This window comes from Oncorhynchus mykiss, chromosome 21 (assembly GCF_013265735.2).
Source record: "Oncorhynchus mykiss isolate Arlee chromosome 21, USDA_OmykA_1.1, whole genome shotgun sequence".
NCBI classification, from domain to species: domain Eukaryota; kingdom Metazoa; phylum Chordata; class Actinopteri; order Salmoniformes; family Salmonidae; genus Oncorhynchus; species Oncorhynchus mykiss.
This window is the reverse complement of record NC_048585.1, coordinates 2,187,501-2,212,024: the sequence shown is the minus strand read 5'-3', so window position 1 is coordinate 2,212,024 and position 24,524 is coordinate 2,187,501. Positions and strand designations below refer to the sequence as shown.

At 40.6% G+C, this 24,524-nt stretch overlaps 1 protein-coding gene across 2 annotated transcripts in view; it reads left to right on the top strand.

The window, feature by feature from the left end:
* Positions 1 to 21,886, top strand: part of LOC110499718 (tetraspanin-8) — a 33,062-nt gene extending 11,176 nt beyond the window's left edge. For both annotated transcript variants that reach the window (XM_036956605.1, XM_036956604.1), the window contains 7 exons: positions 4,225 to 4,287; positions 4,454 to 4,573; positions 7,849 to 7,923; positions 8,685 to 8,780; positions 9,629 to 9,751; positions 19,931 to 20,014; positions 20,916 to 21,886. In XM_036956605.1, coding sequence (XP_036812500.1) covers positions 4,225 to 4,287; positions 4,454 to 4,573; positions 7,849 to 7,923; positions 8,685 to 8,780; positions 9,629 to 9,751; positions 19,931 to 20,014; positions 20,916 to 20,984 — 630 coding nt within the window. In that variant the 3' untranslated portion in view covers positions 20,985 to 21,886. The remainder of the gene's footprint in view (positions 1 to 4,224; positions 4,288 to 4,453; positions 4,574 to 7,848; positions 7,924 to 8,684; positions 8,781 to 9,628; positions 9,752 to 19,930; positions 20,015 to 20,915) is intronic.
* Positions 21,887 to 24,524: the final 2,638 nt, after the last annotated feature.

Below are 24,524 nucleotides of genomic sequence, written 5' to 3'. Positions count from 1 at the left end.
TGTACCTACTGTAGGTTATAGTGTAATATATTAACCAGAGATGACTGTACCTACTGTAGGTTATAGTGTAATATATTAACCAGAGGTGACTGTACCTACTGTAGGTTATAGTGTAATATATTAACCAGAGGTGACTGTACCTACTGTAGGTTATAGTGTAATATATTAACCAGAGATGACTGTACCTACTGTAGGTTATAGTGTAATATATTACCCAGATGACTGTACCTAGGTTATAGTGTAATATATTAACCAGAGGTGACTGTACCTACTGTAGGTTATAGTGTAATATATTAACCAGAGGTGACTGTACCTACTGTAGGTTATAGTGTAATATATTAACCAGAGATGACTGTACCTACTGTAGGTTATAGTGTAATATATTAACCAGAGGTGACTGTACCTACTGTAGGTTATAGTGTAATATATTAACCAGAGATGACTGTACCTACTGTAGGTTATAGTGTAATATATTAACCAGAGATGACTGTACCTACTGTAGGTTATAGTGTAATATATTAACCAGAGATGACTGTACCTACTGTAGGTTATAGTGTAATATATTAACCAGAGATGACTGTACCTACTGTAGGTTATAGTGTAATATATTAACCAGAGGTGACTGTACCTACTGTAGGTTATAGTGTAATATATTAACCAGAGATGACTGTACCTACTGTAGGTTATAGTGTAATATATTACCCAGAGGTGACTGTACCTACTGTAGGTTATAGTGTAATATATTACCCAGAGGTGACTGTACCTACTGTAGGTTATAGTGTAATATATTAACCAGAGATGACTGTACCTACTGTAGGTTATAGTGTAATATATTAACCAGAGATGACTGTACCTACTGTAGGTTATAGTGTAATATATTACCTAGATGACTGTACCTACTGTAGGTTATAGTGTAATATATTAACCAGAGGTGACTGTACCTACTGTAGGTTATAGTGTAATATATTAACCAGAGATGACTGTACCTACTGTAGGTTATAGTGTAATATATTAACCAGAGATGACTGTACCTACTGTAGGTTATAGTGTAATATATTACCCAGAGGTGACTGTACCTACTGTAGGTTATAGTGTAATATATTAACCAGAGGTGACTGTACCTACTGTAGGTTATAGTGTAATATATTAACTAGATGACTGTACCTACTGTAGGTTATAGTGTAATATATTAACCAGAGGTGACTGTACCTACTGTAGGTTATAGTGTAATATATTACCTAGATGACTGTACCTACTGTAGGTTATAGTGTAATATATTAACCAGAGGTGACTGTACCTAGGTTATAGTGTAATATATTAACCAGAGGTGACTGTACCTAGGTTATAGTGTAATATATTAACCAGAGGTGACTGTACCTACTGTAGGTTATAGTGTAATATATTAACCAGAGGTGACTGTACCTACTGTAGGTTATAGTGTAATATATTAACCAGAGATGACTGTACCTACTGTAGGTTATAGTGTAATATATTAACCAGAGATGACTGTACCTACTGTAGGTTATAGTGTAATATATTAACCAGAGATGACTGTACCTAGGTTATAGTGTAATATATTAACCAGAGGTGACTGTACCTAGGTTATAGTGTAATATATTAACCAGAGGTGACTGTACCTACTGTAGGTTATAGTGTAATATAGTAACCAGAGATGACTGTACCTACTGTAGGTTATAGTGTAATATATTAACCAGAGATGACTGTACCTAGGTTATAGTGTAATATATTAACCAGAGATGACTGTACCTACTGTAGGTTATAGTGTAATATATTAACCAGAGATGACTGTACCTACTGTAGGTTATAGTGTAATATATTAACCAGAGATGACTGTACCTACTGTAGGTTATAGTGTAATATATTACCCAGATGACTGTACCTAGGTTATAGTGTAATATATTAACCAGAGGTGACTGTACCTACTGTAGGTTATAGTGTAATATATTAACCAGAGGTGACTGTACCTACTGTAGGTTATAGTGTAATATATTACCCAGAGGTGACTGTACCTACTGTAGGTTATAGTGTAATATATTACCCAGAGGTGACTGTACCTACTGTAGGTTATAGTGTAATATATTGACCAGAGATGACTGTACCTAGGTTATAGTGTAATATATTAACCAGAGGTGACTGTACCTAGGTTATAGTGTAATATATTAACCAGAGGTGACTGTACCTACTGTAGGTTATAGTGTAATATATTAACCAGAGATGACTGTACCTACTGTAGGTTATAGTGTAATATATTAACCAGAGATGACTGTACCTACTGTAGGTTATAGTGTAATATATTACCTAGATGACTGTACCTACTGTAGGTTATAGTGTAATATATTAACCAGAGGTGACTGTACCTACTGTAGGTTATAGTGTAATATATTAACCAGAGGTGACTGTACCTACTGTAGGTTATAGTGTAATATATTAACCAGAGATGACTGTACCTACTGTAGGTTATAGTGTAATATATTAACCAGAGATGACTGTACCTACTGTAGGTTATAGTGTAATATATTACCCAGAGGTGACTGTACCTACTGTAGGTTATAGTGTAATATATTAACCAGAGGTGACTGTACCTACTGTAGGTTATAGTGTAATATATTAACTAGATGACTGTACCTACTGTAGGTTATAGTGTAATATATTAACCAGAGGTGACTGTACCTACTGTAGGTTATAGTGTAATATATTACCTAGATGACTGTACCTACTGTAGGTTATAGTGTATTATAATAACCAGAGATGACTGTACCTACTGTAGGTTATAGTGTAATATATTAACCAGAGGTGACTGTACCTACTGTAGGTTATAGTGTAATATATTAACCAGAGGTGACTGTACCTACTGTAGGTTATAGTGTAATATATTAACCAGAGATGACTGTACCTACTGTAGGTTATAGTGTAATATATTAACCAGAGATGACTGTACCTACTGTAGGTTATAGTGTAATATATTAACCAGAGATGACTGTACCTAGGTTATAGTGTAATATATTACCCAGAGGTGACTGTACCTACTGTAGGTTATAGTGTAATATATTAACCAGAGATGACTGTACCTACTGTAGGTTATAGTGTAATATATTAACCAGAGATGACTGTACCTACTGTAGGTTATAGTGTAATATATTAACCAGAGATGACTGTACCTACTGTAGGTTATAGTGTAATGTATTGACAGTGTGTAGAAGCTCATTTTAAAGTGTCCCTGGCTTAAGAACAGAAGTTGCCATTGTTTGCTGAAATGACACTTTACAGTAGCTCTCTTGTCGAAGACTATACCCCAGTGTTTATTTTGGAAACAGCCCTCATTGCATTTAGCTTAAGTGTTGAGGTTTTCTGGTTCCTGTGTTTTTGAGTCACTGGATGCACGGGTGTGGAATGACGAGATGCAAATCATGATGTCACAACCTCTCCTGCTTGGGCATGCCACTCCAGGCCACAAGGGGGGCTGTGTGGATGTGAGGACTCATATTTGGAGTTAATCTCAATCAGAATCTTATTTATTTTTTTAAATTTGAAGGGAATCTCGTTTTTGAAAGCCAAAATAATTACCAAATTCATAGTCCAGTCATCGCAGAATGTCTTCAACATAAATGTGGGTATATGGTATATAATCTCTCTAAATAATGAGCATTCATTCATGTAGCCTTGACATTTAACCTTATGTCTGTTGTGTTGACTGGCCTCAAAAAAATAGTTACATTAAATATTCAATGCATGTAACCTGTCACTATCAGTTCTGACACCACGGGAGAATCTCTATTTCATTTCCTGGATTCTTCGCATCCTCTCCCCACTGGATTTAAGAGGAGAGGATCTGAGGAATCAAGTTAATGCAATTGAGATTCCCCCATGAGAATCTCTATTTATTTTCCTGGATTCCTCGCATCCTCTCCCCTCTGGATTTAAGAGGAGAGTATCTGAGGAATCAAGTTAATGCAATTGAGATTCCCCCATGTGGTCTAGAGTCCACTGTTAACCCAGGAAAGATATCCTCATGTGGGGGCTGGATGATGCTCTATTGTGATGGTGGTTCAACTGTAGTTCCTCAGAGTTGCCAGTAGATGTAGCTAGTGTGTTGAGTTGGTATGCAACAAGACCTGTTCCTTCAATCCCAGTGACATTGAAACGCACAACTTTCTAAAGTTGATTCTAGATAAAAAGCTCATGTCATCTCATTTTGTTTTCCAGATCAGTGGCTGCATCATTCTTGGTGTCTCCATCTACCTCAAAGTGAGCAAGAATGCAAACGTGGTAAGGAAATATCCAGTGTGACATTCAATTAATGCCAACACCATCAAAAGCCCTCTTTACACAGTAAAAAATAACACCTTGAAACAAATGCATCCAGTCATATACACCTATTCAGCACATATCTACATGTAAAATGACTGAGTAACTGTCTGTCCCCCTCCCTCAGATAATGGATGAGGCAGTGCCGTTTGTAGACCTGCTGATAGCTGTTGGCGTCATCATCATGGTACTGGGCTTCCTGGGCTGCTGTGGAGCCATTAAGGAAAACCGATGCATGCTCATTCTGGTGAGGGGAAACACACACTCCCTTACAATAGCCAACCCTCACATTTAAAATGTTACATTGTACACTGCCCAGGATAATGCTGTCCCAATAGCCAACCGCTGAAGCGGTTCTAGGTTCTAACCAAACCAGTCTCTTCATATGCAGTGCATTCGAAAAGTATTCAGACCTCTTGACTTTTTCCACATTTCATGTTACAGCCTTATTCAGAAATATATGAACTTTTTCCCCCCTCAATCTACACACTACCCCATAATGACATCACAATACCCCATAATGACATCACACTACCCCATAAGGACATCACACTACCCCATAAGGACATCACACTACCCCATAATGACATCACAATACCCCATAATGACATCACAATACCCCATAATGACATCACAATACCCCATAATGACATCACAATACCCCATAATGACATCGCAATACCCCATAATGACATCGCACTACCCCATAAGGACGACATCGCACTACCCCATAAGGACGACATCGCACTACCCCATAAGGACGACATCGCACTACCCCATAAGGACGACATCGCACTACCCCATAATGACGACATCGCACTACCCCATAATGACGACATCGCACTACCCCATAATGACGACATCGCACTACCCCATAAGGACGACATCGCACTACCCCATAAGGACGACATCGCACTACCCCATAAGGACGACATCGCACTACCCCATAAGGACGACATCGCACTACCCCATAAGGACGACATCGCACTACCCCATAAGGACGACATCGCACTACCCCATAAGGACGACATCGCACTACCCCATAAGGACGACATCGCACTACCCCATAAGGACGACATCGCACTACCCCATAATGACATCACACTACCCCATAAGGACGACATCGCACTACCCCATAAGGACGACATCGCACTACCCCATAATGACATCGCACTACCCCATAATGACATCACACTACCCCATAATGACATCACACTACCCCATAAGGACGAAGCAAAAACAGGTTGTAATAATGTAATAAAAACCATCCCTGTTACATAAGTCTTCAGACCCTTTTCTCAGGACTTTGTTGAAGCACTTTTGGCAGCGATTACAAACTTGAGTCTCGTTGGGAATGATGCAGCAAGCTTGACACACCTGTATTTGGGGAGTTTATCCCATTCTTCTCTGCAGATCCCTGCAAGATCTGTTAGGTTGAATGGGGAGCGTTGCTGCACAGCTATATTCAGGTCTCTCCAGAGATGTTTGATCGGGTTCAAGTCCGGCCTCTGGCTCGGCCACTCAAGGACATTGAGACTTGTCCGGAAGCCACTCCTGCGTTGGCTGTGTGCTTAGGGTCGTTGTCCTGTTGGAAGGTGAACCTTCACCCCAGTCTGAGGTCCTGAGTTCTCTGGAGCATGTTTTCTCTGTATCTCGCTGTACTTTGCTCCGTTCATCTTTCCCTCATTCCGGACTAGTCTCCTTGTCCCTGCCACTGAAAAACGTCCCCCACAGCATGATGCTGCCACCACCACGCTTCACCGTAGGGATGGTGCCAGATTTCCTCAAGACATGACGCTTGGCATTCAGGCCAAAGAGTTAAATTATCGTGTGATGAAACCAAGATTTTTCTCATGGTCCGAGTCCTTTTAGGTGCCTTCTAGCAAACTCCAAGCCTTTTTACTGAGGAGTGGCTTCCGTCTGGCCACTCTACCATGAAGGCCTGATTGGTGGAGTACTGCGAAGATTGTTGTCATTCTGGAAGGTTCTCCCATCTCCAGATGAATTCTAGAGCTCTGTCAGAGTGACCATTGGGTTCTTGGTCACCTCACTGACCAAGCCCCTTCCCCTATTGCTCAGTTTGGCCGTGAGGCCAGCTCTAGGTTGAGTCTTGGTGGTTCCAAACGTCTTCCATTTAAGAATGATGAATGCCACAGAATATTTTTTTGGCTTATCCTTCCCCGTATCTGTGCCTTGACACAATCCCGTATCGGTGCTAAACGGACAACTCCTTGAACCTCACGGATTGGTTTTTGCTCTGACATGCACGGTCAACTCTGGGACTTTGTATAGACAGATGCGTTCCTTTCCAAATCATGTCCCATTCAGTTGACCACAGGTGGACTCCGTTCAAGTTGTAGAAACATATCAAGGATGATCAATGTAAGTAAGATGCACCTGAGATCAATTTTCGAGTCTCATAACAAAGGGTCTGAATACTTATGTAAATAAGATTTCAGTGTTTTAAATACATTTGCAAAAAAATGCTAAACCTGTTTTCGCTTTGTCATTATGGGGCTATTGTGATGTCATTATGGGGCTATTGTGATGTCATTATGGGCTATTGTGATGTCATTATGGGGCTATTGTGATGTCATTATGGGGTATTGTGCAGTCATTATGGCGTGTTTGTATGTAGATGGAACAATGTGGAAAAAGTACCTACACACACACACACACAATCATTTATTTAACCTTTTCGTACATGTCAGAGATGTCACTTTTGCAAAAGAGATGCCAAGTGTGAGCTGGTTTTCCAGGTCACCCATTGGAAAAGACTTCTATGGCCAGTTTTTCACAACTTAAAAGATCGGAATGATCCAGAGTCTGTTTTTGCTATCCAGGATCAGACGATTACAATCTGGCTATTTTTTCAGCCATTTTTTTCCCACTTTCCCATAATTGGATCAATCTGATCCAGATGGCAACATATCAAGATCACAGAATCCAGATTTTCAGTGCTTTGACTTGGCCCACACCTCACCATCTAATTGACATTGGGGTACTACTTCACTATTACAGGGACACAGAGATGAGTAACCTACATTTAATGAAAATAAGTCCAATTTAAAATGGAGCAAATCCCTTTTATATTGTGCCTTCAGAAAGTATTCAAGGGGGGTTGGGTGGATACTTTTATAAATGAGATTACAATAAATGTGCAAATGTCTAAAACATTTATTTTTTGCCATTGTGCAGTATTGTGCATAAATGGGTGAGGTGGGGGGGGCGGGGGATATGTTTAATCCATTTTGAGTTCAGGCTGTAACACAAATTTGGTAAATATTTTTTTTCGGTATCAAAAATAGCCTCATCACTACATTTGAATCCTGATTTTTTTAAAAGGTGATATTGGATTACCAAATTCTTATCTGAAGGATCACCAAATCCTTGACTGAAGGATCAGAGTATCATTTCAGTTTTGGAAAAACCCAAATCAGATTAAAATGTTAAATCCAGATATCTGTCCCCTTGCCTTAATGGGACAAATATCATGTGCGCGCGGTTATTGGTTTGTTTCAGTTCTTCATCGGGCTGCTCCTCATCTTCATCCTCCTGTTGATCGCCGGAATCCTGGGAGCTGTCGGAGAGAAGAAGGTAAGGAGGAAACCCTCCCTGGTTGAATCAGCGTTTCCACATTTCAATGAAATTACGTTGAACTAACGTGGAATAGAAGTTGAATTGAATTCTGTGCTCAGAGGGATGTCTCACACACCCACTGTTAGTGAGGGGAAGGTAAGGAGGACGTCATCACCCGTGATGACCCACTCGGTGCGATCAGATTTTATATTTTATTCATTTAGGAGAAGCTCTTATACAGAGCGACTTACAGGTGCAACTAGGTTGCCTTGGGAACAGCGACAGTTTGTCCCTAATTCGGCTCGGATTCTAACCTTCGACCTCTCGGTTCCTGGCCCAAAACTCTTAACCTGTTGGGACCTTGACACTTGTTGCATGTGCTAATAAAACATTCTTTCCACACCTGTTTCCTGTCTTTGTGTGACTCTCCTACTGTTCCACACCGGTTTCCTGTCTTTGTGTGACTCTCCTACTGTTCCACACCTGTTTCCTGTCTTTGTGTGACTCTTCTACTGTTCCACACCTGTTTCCTGTCTTTGTGTGACTCTCCTACTGTTCCACACCTGTTTCCTGTCTGTGACTCTCCTACTGTTCCATGACTGTAAATGGCCTCTTCCAGTCTCAGGTGTGGGTGAAGGACTGTTTCGTGTCTTTGTGTGACTCTCCTACTGGTCCATGACTGTAAATGGCCTCTTCCAGTTTCAGGTGTGGGTGAAGGACTGTTTCATGTCTTTGTGTGACTCTCCTACTGGTCCATGACTGTAAATGGCCTCTTCCAGTCTCAGGTGTGGGTGAAGGAGAGTATGGCGAAGCTGCTACCACTGAGGGACCAGAAGCCTGACGTTCAAACGGACTTGCAGAAACTGGAAGTGGAGGTACCATAGAGAATGCTAGATTTTTTTTTTTACATGTCTAATTGTGGTGTCTGTGAACACGGGGGGGCAACGGCGTTGAGGTACTCGCTGTTTTGAAGTAGTACACTTCATCACAAGTTAAATGAGTTCTTTGATCTCTCCTGATGACCAAGGTGGACATGACTCCAACAGGGCCATCAGGAGGGATCAGCCAATGAAGTTGAATCCCCCCCCCCCCCTACAATTCAAAACTCATCAATGGCATTACCCATGATAACATAGTTAAGAACAAATTCTTATTTACAGTGACGGCCTAGGAGCAGAGGGTTAACTGCCTTGTTCAGGAGCATATTGTTCAGATTCTTGCCTTACCTTGTCAGCTCGGGGATTCAATCTAGCAACCTTTCAGTTGCTGGCCCAACGCTCTATCCACCAGGCTACCTGCCGCCCCCAAAAAGTGGGGGTTTCACAGGTCCCAATATGAATCACCTGGACATAGGATGTGCCACAAATGGTATCAATTCCCTGTAGTGAAGTACTTTTGAGCAGGACCCATAGGGTCCTACTTTGTTTCCAAAGGGAACGGGGTGCAATTTGGGACGCAGTAATCGATGGTCCTGTCATGAATGTATGAATAATTATTGGTTAAACTTAATTAGTTGGGTCCAGATTAATTGTTCTTAATCGGCTACGAATGTTATTGGATTATTTTTGTCGACGAACTGAATAACTTTAAAAAAAAATGTTAGATGGGCTGCTACCTAAACAGATTGTAGTGAAATATTTTGCAACGGGAAAATGACAGTGTGCCTTTACTGAACACAACCCCTGTGTCGGTGAGACGGAGGTCTAACTCCTTTGTTTTTCAGGCAAAGTGCTGTGGACTGATCAACGGACCCTCTGACTGGGGCTCCACTGTCCCCAGCTCTTGTAACTGTGTTGACACCGCTCAGGCGTGCCAAAGTGCAGATGGACGCCAAGTGTACTCAACGGTAAGCAGACAATCACATATTATTAATAAAGTACTATCTAGGAAACTCAACTCTTTACTTGGTATATAGGAAACATCAATAACACACATTACATTACCGCTGCACTACTTTACCATTCCACTACACTACCACTACTCTACATTACACTACCACTACTCTACATTACACTACACTACCACTACTCTACATTACACTACACTACCACTACTCTACATTACACTACACTACCATACTTTACCATTCCACTACACTACACTACCATTCCACTACACTACCATACTTTACCATTCCACTACACTACACTACCATACTTTACCATTCCACTACCACTACTCTACATTACACTACACTACCACTACTCTACATTACACTACACTACACTACCATACATTACCATTCCACTACACTACCATACTTTACCATTCCACTACACTACCACTACTCTACATTACACTACACTACCATACATTACCACTACACTACACTACCATACATTACCATTCCACTACACTACCACTACTCTACATTACACTACACTACCATACTTTACCACTACACTACAATACTTTACCATTACACTACACTACCACTACTATACATTACACTACACTACCATACTTTACCATTACACTACACTACCACTACTCTACATTACACTACACTACCATACTTTACCATTACACTACACTACCACTACTCTACATTACACTACACTACCATACATTACCATTCCACTACACTACCATACATTACCATTACACTACACTACCATACATTACCATACCACTACTCTACATTCCACTACACTACCACTACTCTACATTCCAATACACTACCATACATTACCATTCCACTACACTACCACTACTCTACATTCCACTACACTACCATACATTACCACTACACTACACTACCACTACTCTACATTACACTACACTACCATACTTTACCATTACACTACACTACCACTACTCTACATTACACTACACTACCATACATTACCATTCCACTACACTACCATACATTACCATTACACTACACTGCCATACATTACCATACCACTACTCTACATTCCACTACACTACCACTACTCTACATTCCAATACACTACCATACATTACCATTCCACTACACTACCACTACTCTACATTCCAATACACTACCACTACTCTACATTCCAATACACTACCATACATTACCATTCCACTACACTACCATACATTACCATTCCACTACACTACCACTACTCTACATTCCACTACACTACCATACATTACCATACCACTACTCTACCATACATTACCATTCCACTACCACTACTCTACATTCCACTACACTACCATACATTACCATACCACTACTCTACCATACATTACCATTCCAATACCACTACTCTACATTCCACTACACTACCATACATTACCATACCACTACTCTACATTCCACTACACTACCACTACTCTACATTACACTACACTACCATACATTACCATTCCACTACACTACCACTACTCTACATTACACTACACTACCATACATTACCATTCCACTACACTACCATACATTACCATTACACTACACTACCATACATTACCATACCACTACTCTACATTCCACTACACTACCACTACTCTACATTCCTCTACACTACCATACATTACCATTCCACTACTCTACATTCCACTACACTACCATACATTACCACTACACTACACTACCACTACTCTACATTCCACTACACTACCATACATTACCATACCACTACTCTACATTCCACTACACTACCATACATTACCATACCACTACTCTACCACTACTCTACATTCCACTACACTACCATACATTACCACTACACTACACTACCACTACTCTACATTCCACTACACTACCATACATTACCACTACACTACACTACCACTACTCTACATTCCACTACACTACCATACATTACCATACACCTACTCTACATTCCACTACACTACCATACATTACCATTCCACTACACTACCACTACTCTACATTCCACTACACTACCATACATTACCATACCACTACTCTACCACTACTCTACATTCCACTACACTACCATGCATTACCATACCACTACTCTACATTCCACTACTCTACTTTCCACTACCATACATTACCATTACACTACACTACCACTACTCTACATTCCACTACAGTACCATACATTACCATTCCACTACACTACCACTACTCTACATTCCACTACACTACCATGCATTACCATACCACTACTCTACATTCCACTACTCTACTTTCCACTACCATACATTACCATTACACTACACTACCACTACTCTACATTACACTACACTACCATACATTACCATACCACTACTCTACATTCCACTACTCTACATTCCACTACCATACATTACCATTACACTACACTACCACTACTCTACATTCCACTACACTACCATGCATTACCATACCACTACTCTACATTCCACTACTCTACATTCCACTACCATACATTACCATTCCACTACACTACCACTACTCTACATTCCACTACACTACCATACATTACCATTACACTACACTACCATACATTACCATACCACTACTCTACATTTCACTACACTACCACTACTCTACATTCCAATACACTACCATACATTACCATTCCACTACACTACCATACATTACCATTCCACTACACTACCACTATTCTACATTACACTACACTACCATACATTACCATTCCACTACACTACCATACATTACCATTACACTACACTACCATACATTACCATACCACTACTCTACATTCCACTACACTACCACTACTCTACATTACACTACACTACCATACATTACCATTCCACTACACTACCACTACTCTACATTACACTACACTACCATACATTACCATTCCACTACACTACCATACATTACCATTACACTACACTACCATACATTACCATACCACTACTCTACATTCCACTACACTACCACTACTCTACATTACACTACACTACCATACATTACCATTCCACTACACTACCACTACTCTACATTACACTACACTACCATACATTACCATTCCACTACACTACCATACATTACCATTCCACTACACTACCACTACTCTACATTACACTACACTACCATACATTACCATTCCACTACACTACCATACATTACCATTACACTACACTACCATACATTACCATACCACTACTCTACATTCCACTACACTACCACTACTCTACATTACACTACACTACCATACATTACCATTCCACTACACTACCACTACTCTACATTACACTACACTACCATACATTACCATTCCACTACACTACCATACATTACCACTACACTACACTACCACTACTCTACATTCCACTACACTACCATACATTACCATACACCTACTCTACATTCCACTACACTACCATACATTACCATTCCACTACACTACCACTACTCTACATTCCACTACACTACCATACATTACCATACCACTACTCTACCACTACTCTACATTCCACTACACTACCATGCATTACCATACCACTGCTCTACATTCCACTACTCTACTTTCCACTACCATACATTACCATTACACTACACTACCACTACTCTACATTCCACTACACTACCATACATTACCATTCCACTACACTACCACTACTCTACATTCCACTACACTACCATGCATTACCATACCACTACTCTACATTCCACTACTCTACATTCCACTACCATACATTACCATTACACTACACTACCACTACTCTACATTCCACTACACTACCATGCATTACCATACCACTACTCTACATTCCACTACTCTACATTCCACTACCATACATTACCATTACACTACACTACCACTACTCTACATTCCACTACACTACCATGCATTACCATACCACTACTCTACATTCCACTACTCTACATTCCACTACTCTACGTTCCACTACCATACATTACCATTCCACTACACTACCACTACTCTACATTACACTACACTACCATACATTACCATACCACTACTCTACATTTCACTACACTACCACTACTCTACATTCCAATACACTACCATACATTACCATTCCACTACACTACCATACATTACCATTCCACTACACTACCACTATTCTACATTCCACTACACTACCATACATTACCATTCCACTACACTACCATACATTACCATTACACTACACTACCATACATTACCATACCACTACTCTACATTCCACTACACTACCACTACTCTACATTACACTACACTACCATACATTACCATTCCACTACACTACCACTACTCTACATTACACTACACTACCATACATTACCATTCCACTACACTACCATACATTACCATTACACTACACTACCACTACTCTACATTCCACTACACTACCATACATTACCACTACACTACACTACCACTACTCTACATTCCACTACACTACCATACATTACCATACACCTACTCTACATTCCACTACACTACCATACATTACCATTCCACTACACTACCACTACTCTACATTCCACTACACTACCATACATTACCATACCACTACTCTACCACTACTCTCCACTACACTACCATGCATTACCATACCACTACTCTACATTCCACTACTCTACTTTCCACTACCATACATTACCATTCCACTACACTACCACTACTCTACATTCCACTACACTACCATGCATTACCATACCACTACTCTACATTCCACTACTCTACTTTCCACTACCATACATTACCATTACACTACACTACCACTACTCTACATTACACTACACTACCATACATTACCATACCACTACTCTACATTCCACTACTCTACATTCCACTACCATACATTACCATTACACTACACGACCACTACTCTACATTCCACTACACTACCATGCATTACCATACCACTACTCTACATTCCACTACTCTACATTCCACTACCATACATTACCATTCCACTACACTACCACTACTCTACATTCCACTACACTACCATACATTACCATACCACTACTCTACCATACATTACCATTCCACTACCACTACTCTACATTCCACTACACTACCATACATTACCATACCACTACTCTACCATACATTACCATTCCAATACCACTACTCTACATTCCACTACACTACCATACATTACCATACCACTACTCTACATTCCACTACACTACCACTACTCTACATTACACTACACTACCATACATTACCATTCCACTACACTACCACTACTCTACATTACACTACACTACCATACATTACCATTCCACTACACTACCATACATTACCATTACACTACACTACCATACATTACCATACCACTACTCTACATTCCACTACACTACCACTACTCTACATTCCTCTACACTACCATACATTACCATTCCACTACACTACCACTACTCTACATTCCACTACACTACCATACATTACCACTACACTACACTACCACTACTCTACATTCCACTACACTACCATACATTACCATACCACTACTCTACATTCCACTACACTACCATACATTACCATACCACTACTCTACCACTACTCTACATTCCACTACACTACCATACATTACCACTACACTACACTACCACTACTCTACATTCCACTACACTACCATACATTACCACTACACTACACTACCACTACTCTACATTCCACTACACTACCATACATTACCATACACCTACTCTACATTCCACTACACTACCATACATTACCATTCCACTACACTACCACTACTCTACATTCCACTACACTACCATACATTACCATACCACTACTCTACCACTACTCTACATTCCACTACACTACCATGCATTACCATACCACTACTCTACATTCCACTACTCTACTTTCCACTACCATACATTACCATTACACTACACTACCACTACTCTACATTCCACTACAGTACCATACATTACCATTCCACTACACTACCACTACTCTACATTCCACTACACTACCATGCATTACCATACCACTACTCTACATTCCACTACTCTACTTTCCACTACCATACATTACCATTACACTACACTACCACTACTCTACATTACACTACACTACCATACATTACCATACCACTACTCTACATTCCACTACTCTACATTCCACTACCATACATTACCATTACACTACACTACCACTACTCTACATTCCACTACACTACCATGCATTACCATACCACTACTCTACATTCCACTACTCTACATTCCACTACCATACATTACCATTCCACTACACTACCACTACTCTACATTCCACTACACTACCATACATTACCATTACACTACACTACCATACATTACCATACCACTACTCTACATTTCACTACACTACCACTACTCTACATTCCAATACACTACCATACATTACCATTCCACTACACTACCATACATTACCATTCCACTACACTACCACTATTCTACATTACACTACACTACCATACATTACCATTCCACTACACTACCATACATTACCATTACACTACACTACCATACATTACCATACCACTACTCTACATTCCACTACACTACCACTACTCTACATTACACTACACTACCATACATTACCATTCCACTACACTACCACTACTCTACATTACACTACACTACCATACATTACCATTCCACTACACTACCATACATTACCATTACACTACACTACCACTACTCTACATTCCACTACACTACCATACATTACCACTACACTACACTACCACTACTCTACATTCCACTACACTACCATACATTACCATACACCTACTCTACATTCCACTACACTACCATACATTACCATTCCACTACACTACCACTACTCTACATTCCACTACACTACCATACATTACCATACCACTACTCTACCACTACTCTACATTCCACTACACTACCATGCATTACCATACCACTGCTCTACATTCCACTACTCTACTTTCCACTACCATACATTACCATTACACTACACTACCACTACTCTACATTCCACTACACTACCATACATTACCATTCCACTACACTACCACTACTCTACATTCCACTACACTACCATGCATTACCATACCACTACTCTACATTCCACTACTCTACATTCCACTACCATACATTACCATTACACTACACTACCACTACTCTACATTCCACTACACTACCATGCATTACCATACCACTACTCTACATTCCACTACTCTACATTCCACTACCATACATTACCATTACACTACACTACCACTACTCTACATTCCACTACACTACCATGCATTACCATACCACTACTCTACATTCCACTACTCTACATTCCACTACTCTACGTTCCACTACCATACATTACCATTCCACTACACTACCACTACTCTACATTACACTACACTACCATACATTACCATACCACTACTCTACATTTCACTACACTACCACTACTCTACATTCCAATACACTACCATACATTACCATTCCACTACACTACCATACATTACCATTCCACTACACTACCACTATTCTACATTACACTACACTACCATACATTACCATTCCACTACACTACCATACATTACCATTACACTACACTACCATACATTACCATACCACTACTCTACATTCCACTACACTACCACTACTCTACATTACACTACACTACCATACATTACCATTCCACTACACTACCACTACTCTACATTACACTACACTACCATACATTACCATTCCACTACACTACCATACATTACCATTACACTACACTACCATACATTACCATACCACTACTCTACATTCCACTACACTACCACTACTTTACATTACACTACACTACCATACATTACCATTCCACTACACTACCACTACTCTACATTCCACTACACTACCATGCATTACCATACCACTACTCTACATTCCACTACTCTACTTTCCACTACCATACATTACCATTACACTACACTACCACTACTCTACATTCCACTACACTACCATACATTACCATTCCACTACACTACCACTACTCTACATTCCACTACACTACCATGCATTACCATACCACTACTCTACATTCCACTACTCTACTTTCCACTACCATACATTACCATTACACTACACTACCACTACTCTACATTACACTACACTACCATACATTACCATACCACTACTCTACATTCCACTACTCTACATTCCACTACCATACATTACCATTACACTACACTACCACTACTCTACATTCCACTACACTACCATGCATTACCATACCACTACTCTACATTCCACTACTCTACATTCCACTACCATACATTACCATTACACTACACTACCACTACTCTACATTCCACTACACTACCATGCATTACCATACCACTACTCTACATTCCACTACTCTACATTCCACTACTCTACGTTCCACTACCATACATTACCATTCCACTACACTACCACTACTCTACATTACACTACACTACCATACATTACCATACCACTACTCTACATTTCACTACACTACCACTACTCTACATTCCAATACACTACCATACATTACCATTCCACTACACTACCATACATTACCATTCCACTACACTACCACTATTCTACATTACACTACACTACCATACATTACCATTCCACTACACTACCATACATTACCATTACACTACACTACCATACATTACCATACCACTACTCTACATTCCACTACACTACCACTACTCTACATTACACTACACTACCATACATTACCATTCCACTACACTACCACTACTCTACATTACACTACACTACCATACATTACCATTCCACTACACTACCATACATTACCATTACACTACACTACCACTACTCTACATTCCACTACACTACCATACATTACCACTACACTACACTACCACTACTCTACATTCCACTACACTACCATACATTACCATACACCTACTCTACATTCCACTACACTACCATACATTACCATTCCACTACACTACCACTACTCTACATTCCACTACACTACCATACATTACCATACCACTACTCTACCACTACTCTCCACTACACTACCATGCATTACCATACCACTACTCTACATTCCACTACTCTACTTTCCACTACCATACATTACCATTCCACTACACTACCACTACTCTACATTCCACTACACTACCATGCATTACCATACCACTACTCTACATTCCACTACTCTACTTTCCACTACCATACATTACCATTACACTACACTACCACTACTCTACATTACACTACACTACCATACATTACCATACCACTACTCTACATTCCACTACTCTACATTCCACTACCATACATTACCATTACACTACACTACCACTACTCTACATTCCACTACACTACCATGCATTACCATACCACTACTCTACATTCCACTACTCTACATTCCACTACCATACATTACCATTACACTACACTACCACTACTCTACATTCCACTACACTACCATGCATTACCATACCACTACTCTACATTCCACTACTCTACATTCCACTACTCTACGTTCCACTACCATACATTACCATTCCACTACACTACCACTACTCTACATTCCACTACACTACCATACATTACCATTCCACTACTCTACATTCCACTACCATACATTACCATTACACTACACTACCACTACTCTACATTACACTACACTACCATACATTACCATTCCACTACACTACCACCACTCTACATTACACTACACTACCATACATTACCATTCCACTACACTACCACCACTCTACATTCCACTACACTACCATACATTACCATTCCACTACACTACCATACATTACCACTACACTACCATACATTACCATTACACTACACTACCATACATTACCATTACACTACACTACCACCACTCTACATTCCACTACACTACCATACATTACCACTACACTACACTACCACTACTCTACATTACCACTACCATACATTACCACTATGCTACCATACATTACCATTACACTACACTACCACTACTCTACATTCCACTACACTCCTATAAACAGAACCTGTACAGGGAACTGATCTACAGCCACATGAAACCATAGAGGGTTCCAGGATGATACAACCCCGAACCGCAAAGCAGCGTCTTCGTACAGTTACCATGACCTGGTGTTAACTAGTGTTGACTGTTGGCTTTGTCCTCCGCAGCCTTGTGCCAAGTTTGTGACTTCGTTCATGGAGAAGCACGCAATCATCGCGCTGGGGATTGCATTTGGTATCGCAGTCTTGATGGTAAGAATCCAAAAGTTCAATCTCTATAACAAAGCCTCTATTAATACATTATACTATGCATAACAAAGCCTCTATTAATACAGTACATTATGCATAACAAAGCCTCTATTAATACACTATTATACATAACAAAGCCTCTATTAATACACTATTATACATAACAAAGCCTCTATTAATACAGTACATTATGCATAACAAAGCCTCTATTAATACATTATATTATGCATAACAAAGCCTCTATTAATACACTATTATACATAACAACGCCTCTATTAATACACTATTATACATAACAAAGCCTCTATTAATACACTATTATACATAACAAAGCCTCTATTAATACACTATTATACATAACACAGCCTCTATTAATACATTACATTATGCATAACAAAGCCTCTATTAATACACTATATTATACATAACAACGCCTCTATTAATACACTATTATACATAACAACGCCTCTATTAATACACTATTATACATAACAACGCCTCTATTAATACATTATATTATGTATAACAACGCCTCTATTAATACACTATATTATGTATAACAAAGCCTCTATTAATACATTATATTATGTACTGTACCGGTAATATAAATGGAATACATTTGTATTGGTCTGTTTCATCTTCACTAACTCTTACTTTATGGCTGTTCTCATTGGCATTAAGATGGATATGTGCAATTCACTCAGTACTTAGTGACTGTATCCTGGTCTCAGATCTGTTGGCACCTTCTTGGCAACGCCGATGGCCGTTTGTCATTGCCAATTAACAACCTGTTGGCAAGACTGTACAAATGGATCTGGAACCAGGCTAGACACCACAAACTGATGTGGGACCGGGCTATAGCCTGGTAGTGAATGGGTTGTGACGTACCTGTTTTGTGTTTCAGCTCTTTGGAATGGCCTTCGCCATGACCCTGTACTGCCAGATTGGGAAGAGGGACGCCAACACTGCCTAAAGCAGCAACACGTGGTACCACTTGATCTGGGGTTGTGGTCAAGGTGAATTAGAAGTCATCAATTCAGGAAGTCAACTGAAATTCCAATACAATAAATGAAGAAGAAAAAAAAAAGATCTATTTTCAATGATTTCTCAAACTGAAAAGCAGAAGTTATTTATTCCAAGTTTTTTTACATTAGCAATGTTAAATACAATTCACTTCCTCAATTGACTGGCTTCAATTCAAATGGACCCCGATCATGACTTGATCAAAAGCTGGCTTTGACATGTCCCATACAGCATGCTTGGAACATGTATTTGATACTCAACTTTGGGGTTCAAATCTAGTCCATTCAGGAAGTACACTGAAATTCCAGTTCTCTTCAATCAGGAACATTTTGGAATTAGGTTTGCTTTGTGAATGGACTGGAACCCCCAACCTGCTGAACTATGGACCACAATGCATCATGTGTTTCTCCATCATTTACCTGCATCAAATGATGCTGTGATTTAGATTTCAGATCTTTGTTAAAATTATGGCAGTTTCTTCACTTGTGAAGTTGGTTGATCCATATGTCCTTGAACCTGAATTAGTGTGTTTTTCTTTAAAGGAGCTCTGTTTCATTGTACTGCTCTACGTCTCTCTCTGAATGGGGGGCTTCGCTGTCCATACACTGAACTGTGTATTATTCATGCTGAAATGTTGAACTTTTTCCCCCGTTTTATTGCTATCATCTCGTAGATATTAAAGTCTGACGGTAAATATTGATCACGCTGTATATACATTTAACCTGTTATATATTTGAGTTGTATAATGATTGCAGTACATGTCAGAATGTCTTCTGTTCAAGGCCTGTGACCAATGTCTTTATGGATGTTCCCCTTTTTGAGGCACATCAGAAATAAAGAAGTAGTAACTCACTTGGTTTCCTCATTTGCATCCCCGCCTCCAGCCCGCCTCTTCAGAGAACAACTTTGACTCATTAAGAAATAGTCTTAAAAATTCAGGAGGGCTGATCTAGGTTCAGTTACGTAATAGATCAGATTACATGGACGGTGGGGGGGGAGATCTGATCGTAGGTCAGATTACATGGACGGTGGGGGGAGATCTGATCGTAGGTCAGATTACATGGACGGTGGGGGGGAGATCTGATCGTAGGTCAGATTACATGGACGGTGGGGGGGAGATCTGATCCTAGGTCAGATTACATGGACGGTGGGGGGAGATCTGATCCTAGGTCAGATTACATGGACGGTGGGGGGAGATCTGATCCTAGGTCACTCCTACTCTGTCTCCAGTCTGATGGGTGTGTGTTAATGGTGAAGGACCTAGATGAACGTCTGTCTCCAGTCAGATTATTGAAGATTATCATGAAATCTAGAGGGGCTATATGTATATAAGGGGAGGCTATATGTATATAAGGGGGGGCTATATGTATATAAGGGGAGGCTATATGTACATAAGGGGGGGCTATATGTATATGTGTATTTATCCCTGTGTTTCCTGTCTCTCTGTACCAGTGTATTTATCCCTGTGTTTCCTGTCTCTCTGTGCCAGTGTATTTATCCATGTGTTTCCTGTCTCTCTGTGCCAGTGTATTTATCCCTGTGTTTCCTGTCTCTCTGTACCAGTGTATTTATCCATGTGTTTCCTGTCTCTCTGTGCCAGTGTATTTATCCCTGTGTTTCCTGTCTCTCTGTACCAGTGTATTTATCCCTGTGTTTCCTGTCTCTCTGTGCCAGTGTATTTATCTCTGCGTTTCCTGTCTCTCTGTACCAGTGTATTTATCCCTGTGTTTCCTGTCTCTCTGTGCCAGTGTATTTATCCCTGTGTTCCCTGTCTCTCTGTACCAGTGTATTTATCCCTGTGTTTCCTGTCTCTCTGTACCAGTGTATTTATCTCTGTGTTTCCTGTCTCTCTGTACCAGTGTATTTATCCATGTGTTTCCTGTCTCTCTGTACCAGTGTATTTATCTGTGTTTCCTGTCTCTCTGTACCAGTGTATTTATCTCTGTGTTTCCTGTCTCTCTGTACCAGTGTATTTATCCATGTGTTTCCTGTCTCTCTGTGACAGTGTATTTATCTCTGTGTTTCCTGTCTCTCTGTACCAGTGTATTTATCTCTGTGTTTCCTATCTCTCTGTACCAGTGTATTTATCTCTGTTTCCTGTCTCTCTGTACCAGTGTATTTATCTCTGTTTCCTGTCTCTCTGTACCAGTGTATTTATCCCTGTGTTTCCTGTTTCTCTGTGCCAGTGTATTTATCCCTGTGTTTCCTGTCTCTCTGTACCAGTGTATTTATCCCTGTGTTTCCTGTCTCTCTGTACCAGTGTATTTATCCTTGTGTTTCCTGTCTCTCTGTGCCAGTGTATTTATCCCTGTGTTTCCTGTCTCTCTGTACCAGTGTATTTATCCCTGTGTTTCCTGTCTCTCTGTACCAGTGTATTTATCCTTGTGTTTCCTGTCTCTCTGTACCAGTGTATTTATCCCTGTGTTTCCTGTCTCTCTGTACCAGTGTATTTATCCCTGTGTTTCCTGTCTCTCTGTACCAGTGTATTTATCCTTGTGTTTCCTGTCTCTCTGTACCAGTGTATTTATCCCTGTGTTTCCTGTCTCTCTGTGCCAGTTCGTCTTGTATGTTTAGTCAAGTCAACCAGCGTGTTTTTCCTGAACTCCTTTTTCTATTCTCCTTTTTCTAGTCTTCCCGGGTTTGATCCTTGCCTGTTTCTGGACTCTGTACCCGCCTGCCTGACCATTCTGTCTGCCTTAACCACTCTGTACCTCCTGGACTCTGTACCCGCCTGCCTGACCATTCTGTCTGCCTTAACCACTCTGTACCTCCTGGACTCTGTACCCGCCTGCCTGACCATTCTGCCTGCCTTAACCAAGAGCCTGTCTGCCACTCTGTACCTCCTGGACTCTGTACCCGCCTGCCTGACCATTCTGCCTGCCTTAACCACTCTGTACCTCCTGGACTCTGTACCCGCCTGCCTGACCATTCTGCCTGCCTTAACCAAGAGCCTGTCTGCCACTCTGTACCTCCTGGACTCTGTACCCGCCTGCCTGACCATTCTGCCTGCCTTAACCACTCTGTACCTCCTGGACTCTGTACCCGCCTGCCTGACCATTCTGCCTGCCTTAACCAAGAGCCTGTCTGCCACTCTGTACCTCCTGGACTCTGTACCCGCCTGCCTGACCATTCTGCCTGCCTTAACCAAGAGCCTGTCTGCCACTCTGTACCTCCTGGACTCTGTCCTCGCCTGCCTGACCATTCTGCCTGCCTTAACCAAGAGCCTGTCTGCCACTCTGTACCTCCTGGACTCTACCCGCCTGCCTGACCATTCTGTCTGCCTTAACCAAGAGCCTGTCTGCCACTCTGTACCTCCTGGACTCTGTCCTCGCCTGCCTGACCATTCTGCCTGCCTTAACCAAGAGCCTGTCTGCCACTCTGTACCTCCTGGACTCTACCCGCCTGCCTGACCATTCTGTCTGCCTTAACCAAGAGCCTGTCTGCCACTCTGTACCTCCTGGACTCTGATCTGGTGTTGACTTTTGCCTGT